Source organism: Notolepis coatsorum (genome assembly GCF_963971535.1).
Source record: "Notolepis coatsorum genome assembly, chromosome: 5".
In the NCBI taxonomy this organism is placed as follows: domain Eukaryota; kingdom Metazoa; phylum Chordata; class Actinopteri; order Aulopiformes; family Paralepididae; genus Notolepis; species Notolepis coatsorum.
The window spans coordinates 28,073,625-28,080,583 of NC_140169.1; the positions used below are offsets into that span (position 1 = coordinate 28,073,625).

General features: G+C 42.3%; 1 protein-coding gene across 1 annotated transcript in view; it reads right to left on the bottom strand.

Annotated features, from left to right (window-relative positions):
- LOC311228136 (titin-like) overlaps nt 1-6,710 on the bottom strand; it is a gene marked incomplete at its 5' end in the record, with an annotated part of 313,904 nt that extends 307,194 nt beyond the window's left edge. The window contains 2 exons of the mRNA XM_084314051.1: nt 661-864; nt 6,620-6,710. Of these exons, the coding sequence (XP_084170177.1) occupies nt 661-864; nt 6,620-6,710 (295 nt within the window). The remainder of the gene's footprint in view (nt 1-660; nt 865-6,619) is intronic.
- Nucleotides 6,711-6,959: the final 249 nt, after the last annotated feature.

Below are 6,959 nucleotides of genomic sequence, written 5' to 3' on the forward strand. Positions count from 1 at the left end.
TCACTCGAGCCGGTCTCTGTTGGAGCAGAGACTCCACGGCTTCACCTGTGCGGCGCGCACCCTGGGATCACAGCTGCCGTTTTCATCCGCTGCTCCAGGGAGTAAGATCGCCTCCGTGGACCCATTGACTTTGTATAGAGAATTGCCCCCCCCTGCTGGCTTACAACCGGTAGTACCCCCCCTTTCAGTATCTCCAGTATCTCCCCTGAGTACCATAGATAATTCCTAACATTCATTATTGATTTGCCTATGCACATTCTATTTGCCTTATAAGCGCAATTAAAGTATTGTTATAATATCCTTTGCTGTAATAAATATTCTAAACGAGTACTTGTGTGGAAACCGTTTCATTGTGGAGGAGTTCTCATCTGATATACTTGTGTACAGTATGGCCAGTAATGTACATAAGACGGTAGTGGTTTAATGATACCAATACTTGATTAATACAGTCAGGGAATTGTACCCCTCAGTTACAGTATCCTTTGTAGACAAACAAGACAGCTCTGTTAGGTTGACAGTCTCCTTTGTAGACAAACAAGACAGTTCTGTTATGTTGACAGTCTCCACTGTAGACACACAAGTTAAGGTTTTCATGATAGAAAACAAAAAGCATTAAACCAACCATAACAGCATGCACTCTATCAATATTCAAGTCATCACCTGTAACGAGGAGTTCAGCAGTGCTAGTGGCTTGTCCAGCACCATTGGTGGCTCTCACGGAATATCTTCCACTGTGTGCGGCTGCCACGGCAGGGATCATCAGAACAGCGCGGCCGTCGCTGAACGAGATCTGAGCGCCGGGCAGAGCGGCAGTAGAAAGAACCTGGCCATCACGGAACCAGCTCACCTCAGGAACTGGAGAACCTTTTGGACAGAACACAACATTCTAGTTAGCACAGTACAGAGATGGGAGCCACTATTTACAAATATGACCAAGAAGACTCAATGCTAAACTGAAGAATTGGAAGAATTAGGAATATGACCAAGAGACATCTGCACATTTATAGCGCATAGATACAGTACATCATATTGTATATTTGTACTGGACATAGCTTCCCTCATTTACTCCTTTCTAACTCAGTATAAAATACAATTATTCAGTTTGACATATCTGTCTAAATGACCAGATTAATCCCACCTCAGGTCTCCTGAACGCACATGAGTAAAGGCTGAGGTTATAATAAACTAAGTTATTGTGTGCAGTTTATCATAAATTAACAGTGTTCCCAGAGACATTGCAAAATGAACTTAAGTATTTTTCCAAGCACTCTTTTTCATTTTAAAAGGGCATTTAAAAGGATCCAATTAACTTTTAAATGCGGTTTCTTTTTTTCTGGAAAAAATCGGATCCAATATTTATGGCTTAAAACCAATTTCTGACTATTAGTTACACTTTAGATAAAGAAAATGCAATTTCTTGATTCAGAACAATTGTATCATGGATGAACAAAACTTTCAATGTGAATGGTTGATTTGAATTCCAATTACTTTTTAAGCACCTTGTTAAAAAATTGGCTGTTTTCAAGGAATTCTAGGCCTTGACTTTTTTTTTATCTAGCACTTTAAGCACTGCAAGGACCTTGTGCTAACCCTGAATTAAATACATCCATCGCTCTGTTTAGTCATCTGTCCATGTTATTACAGTGGTCACTAATTTTTTTTTTTTATCCACTTTTTCTCCCATTTTCTATATTTTCTCCCATCCCAATTTCGTATCATCCAATTCAACCCTCCCCTGTCACGAACGCTGTTTCTTGCCTCCCACAAGCCGGCTGCAATGTGGACTAAGTCATACATAGCACAAGTCCCCTCCGGTACTTGAGGTAACAGCAGTCGCATCTTTTCACCTGCGCAGCTCAATCTCTCAGTGGCGAGGAGTAACGCGTGGGAGGCTCACGCTGCCCCCGACACTTCCTGATTCTACTGCGCAGGCGCACCAACCGACCTGTAGGAGTCGCTGTCCACAACGCCCGATCCCCACCCATCAGTTTCCCACCCCCTAATACGGCCAATGTGTATTAGTACGGACGACCAGCTAAACTGAAAGCAAATGTGGAGCGCTGGGCTCGAACAGGCAAGCCCAGCGTCTCCAGATTTCGTGGCGAGCGCCTTGCCCACTACGCCACGTAGCCGCCCACAGTGGTCACTAATTTATGGACCAAATACATCAAGCTGCTGACCAGCTGAAGGAAGCTGATCTATAATAAAACTAGATATCAGCTTGTCAACTTTCTTTTTCTACCTAAAGTTGAACGTGTGTTTCTGACAATATCTTTAGTGGTATTACAGTTTGAGTTGGATCCTGAGTAATCTTTTAAGATTTGTTTTTTTGACATTTTAGTGCTTTATTTCAGACAGGCCCGACAGAGAGGGAGGTTGGGAGAAGACTTGGGGGAAAGACATGCGGCAAAGGTCTCCGGGTCCGGGGAGTCGAACCCGGGACGTCCACGTTGCACTGCAGCGCAGCTACGTGGTGCGCCACCCTGGCGCCCCTGATCCTGAGTAATCTTTGATCTTATCACATCTAGGTGGACAGTTTGATGGTACTATGGTAAACACCACATTGTTTTGGTGGTCCTCTAAATATAACAACAACAGCTGTTAACAATTATGTAAATGTAAGATGGCCTTTTTACTTCCTGTAGGGATGGAACGGTTGGTGTAATTTGGTACTGTGGAAACCTTTGCTGTGGACTAACGCATCACTCCTGGGGTGTGTATGGAGTGCTTTTGTAACTGGCCTTTGAATATTTCCATTTACTGACATGCAACACTAAGAATAAGGAATACTAAGTTCAGTTAACATTAGTAATTCATGCCCTGTTGCATTTAAATCCAAAACCGAGCGGGACCTTTTAGTTTGTCCAGGTGAGGTGGTGATGCAGCCGTCAGTTTGTAAAAAAAAATTGCTATTAGGCGACTGGTAACATTAAGTGGACAAGATGCGCTGTATCACATAATATTCTCCAGGATCATTTAAGTCTATTTGGCGCATTACAGATAGTTCTGTCTACGATGGAGAAGGATTAAACAGAGACTGTGAGTGAGAAAATTGCACACTGCAAGCGTCAATAGATTTAACGCTATGGGTCAGTTCACAGGGCTCCGGTCCGGAGAAGGACAGATCCAGGAATGCAAAAACAACTTATTCTCCTCAACGGATTAACTCAAAACAACCTCTGCATTTGGATTCTGACAGGGCAAAATCGGTAATCAAATCCTTAATGTTGTTATTTATAGCAAACTATATGCAGCCCAATACAGTCACATTTGTTATTTCAGTGCATAACGTCAAGCCACAGCGTAATATTTCCTCTCATAGTCACACCAGCAACAGGTACAGGTCATATCCAAACTTGGAAGATGCAGAATTGTGGTAAAAGGATTATCCAATACGTCCACCATATAGTCCTACACAGAGGGCCAGAGGAATCTGCTTTCGTGGACTATTGGAGGAGGACCCAGTATTTAGCCTTCAGTTGAACCTTGGGTTTTTATTTAATTTTAAAAGCATGTGTACGTGCGTTCCACTTAGTTCTCCCAAGTCTAGAACCAATTTAACCTAAACTTGCTCATCTTAAAAACTAGTGTGGGTGAATAACTCATTGAAACTTAATAGATATTATTAGCTTGCAAATTCACATACTCTGTGGAAATAATAGTTTTGCGTGAAAGTGAGGTGTTGTTCTTTGTTCTCCAATAGTCCAGGCCCAGTTTAGCCTACAATTGCTAATCTTACAAACTCTTGTGGGTGAATTATTAATTAAATCCTAATATATGTAATTTAAATCTATACAAAATAAATCTATAATAAGCCAATTATCTATAAATGATGCCTCCTTACCCACCTTTTAAACAGCCCTCATTGTATTCATTGAGGCAAAAGGGAATGTACAGAAGTGCATTTACTACAGCATATTGACTATTGAGCTGGTATGGAAAAACTGAATAGATAAACAAAATTACTAATTAAGCAGGTGACCTCAGGAAAATGCACCTTTTTTAGGTATTATTATGTGTCAACCTTGTTTTTTGGTGAAGTGCCCATTTAAGCATTTTACGCCGCTTTATTGTGGTAATAATTAGGTACATTTTATAATTAATATTCAAATTTAATTTGCCTCATTTCAGCCTATTCATAGTCGAATGGAGACAACTACCATGCTCTGCTGAGGAACTTGATGTTTAAATGTATGTGTCGTTTATTAGAGTAAAAAAAACAAGATAATAGGTGCCATTAGTGATGTAAAAAAAGTGATACAAGGTACTCCTCTGATTTGTGGAAACATTGGAATCGATGCCTTTATGTATTTTAATGTATTTAATGTATTTAATGTTGGTCCGCTCCGTCCTCGCTCCGTCCTCGAGAGCGATAGCCCCCCCTCCCACTTCCCCCTCTGGCCTGCTTTCACACTACAATCTTGTTTCGTTCCCAAGCAACACTCCAATACAGCAGGTAGCGTATGCACCTAGTTGGTTTGCTATAGCTGGCGTTTCAACCCTTCTTCCTCTCGGATAAAACATTTCGGGTCAAATGAGATAGAATGACGTGCTTTACCGGCAGCCCTTCTCTATCGTCTCTCCCTCAGAGACACACTTGTCCAACACGCACACGCACACACACAGAGACGGAGAAGCGTGTGAGAAGTGAAGAGAGCCTTAAGGTGGTATTGAGAGGGCACATTATATCGTATGATAAGATATAATGTGCTCTCTCAATACCACCTTAACTGGGCGCAGGCTGCTGTCGACTCGAGAGAGAGAGAGAGAGAGAGAGAGAGAGAGAGAGAGAGAGAGAGAGAGAGAGAGAGAGAGAGAGAGAGAGCGAGAGAGAGAGAGAGAGAGAGAGAGAGAGAGAGAGAGAGGAGAGAGAGAGAGAGAGAGAGAGAGAGAGAGAGAGAGAGAGAGAGATAGGAGAGAGAGAGAGACATAAGCGCTTGGCAACACAGCTTCCCTTGTTGGGAGCAGGTTTACAGGCTACAATCCCAAACGGACCTAAATGATATTTTAAAATTGAAGTATGAATACAACTCTATTCTGGGCAAGCAGGTTAGCACCAACAGAACCACTTGTTACAGCAAGCCTCTTCCGTGTTTTTGGTACAGTTTGTTTGCACATCTGCGATCGTTCTGTGGTTGGCGACGCTGATTCGCACCCAAAACCACCTTTTCAACTGGTCCAGGCATGGAGCGAATCAGCGCCCCCGGTGACGGAGCGGAGCGTTCTCATCACACTCACACGGTGTTTTTGTGCTCGTTTTTATACGTTTTTGAATACGTTTGCTGTCCCTTTTACATAGAAATGCCATTTTTGGCGGATACGTTGTGGTCCTACTGAAAACGCTAAATTGTGTTTTCCGTTTTGGAGTATCGCCAAAACTCGCGACAACATGTCGTGTAATCTGCACGGAGCCGTTGTTGCGAAAACGCCCATGCGCAGTAGATACCATCTGCGTGCCCTTCCGGTGACCGCAGAGCTGTCCCAAATAGCTGTAGCTACCATGTGTTGTCAAGTTATTGTTATAAGGACCCCAGTCCAAGCTACAACAGTCTGCATTCCCTTAACAATTGTTTGTATTGAGCCGTATTGTATTGTACCCATTATGCAATATGTTAAATAAAGTTTACATCCATTCATTCTGCTAGCATTACCGATTGCATGAGCAGCTGGCTAACGTTAGCTATCAGACCCTGTTAGCTCAGAGCTCCTCTTTCAATCTTAACAAGCATTAAACAAAATGGCCCAGTCATCTATTCACCTTTGTTTAATACACACAGCGTTGTCTCTAATGTTATCTAACTACTGATAGCTCCCGATATCATCAGTTTGGTGCTGGCTAACTAGCGTGAGCTAACGTTAGCGTCTAGCCACAATGCTATACTGTTATAATGGCATATTCCTTTCACTTTAGCATGCAGCTAACAATGTAGCATAAAACGTCACCGATCTTTTTTGAGACTAAACTATTCGCTCTTGGTGGTCACTTGTGTTGATGTTAGTTTTGTTTCATCAACAAATGAGAGGCAGAACACACAGTGAATGTATCCGTTTTGTTTATTGCACTTTTATTACACTTTTCTGAAAAAGAAGTGCTGCATTGGGTAAATAGGCAAAGATGGCGGCGCCCGCCTTGTTGACATTTTCTTTGCAGGAAGTGTATTGGCACATTCAAGTTCTGATTGGTTGAAAATTGCCTTCATGTTCGCCACCTATTGCCACCTACTGCTTTGACAGTGTACTACATCACTGTGCTCAGGTGACAAAACGAAAGTGTGACTCGCCTCCCGCTACGTTGCGGCGAAACTCATCTGAAAACGAAACGAAAGTCTAACCGCAGTATTTTTGGGCGATCGTGCTCAGAATCAATCCCGGATGGCTAGTGAGAAAAGCGGCCCTTTAGTGCTGCTGACTAGGATCAGTTTCCTGGTCCTCTTTCTAATCCTTAACATTAATGCGGACTGACCCCAGACCAGTTATCTAGGAGCCAACCCACCCTGGTCCAGGATGCTTTATAAAACAGTACATAATGAAACTTTAACAGTAATGATGACTGACCCCAGACCAGTTATCTAGGAGCCACCCCACCCTGGTACTAGTATAAAGAAAAGTGTTTCCTTACCACTAACTTGAGCCTCAAACGTTGCGGCACTACCCTCTAGTGCCACAACGCTTTGTAACGGCTGTGTAAACGTTGGCGCCTGTGTAGACATGTTGATCGGCACCCTGGAGACACAAACAAACAATAACAAAAACATATGGTCAAAAAACAACAACAACAACCAAAATAACTTCAAAGACAGCAGCTGCTACTGTCATTATTTAATACAGCAATTTATCAAACGATACAAACTAAACCTTTATACTTCATCACATCTACTTCATCCATCCATTTATCATCCATTTATCCAATAATTTATCCATTCATTGATCCATCTAGTTATGTATTCATTTATCTATGT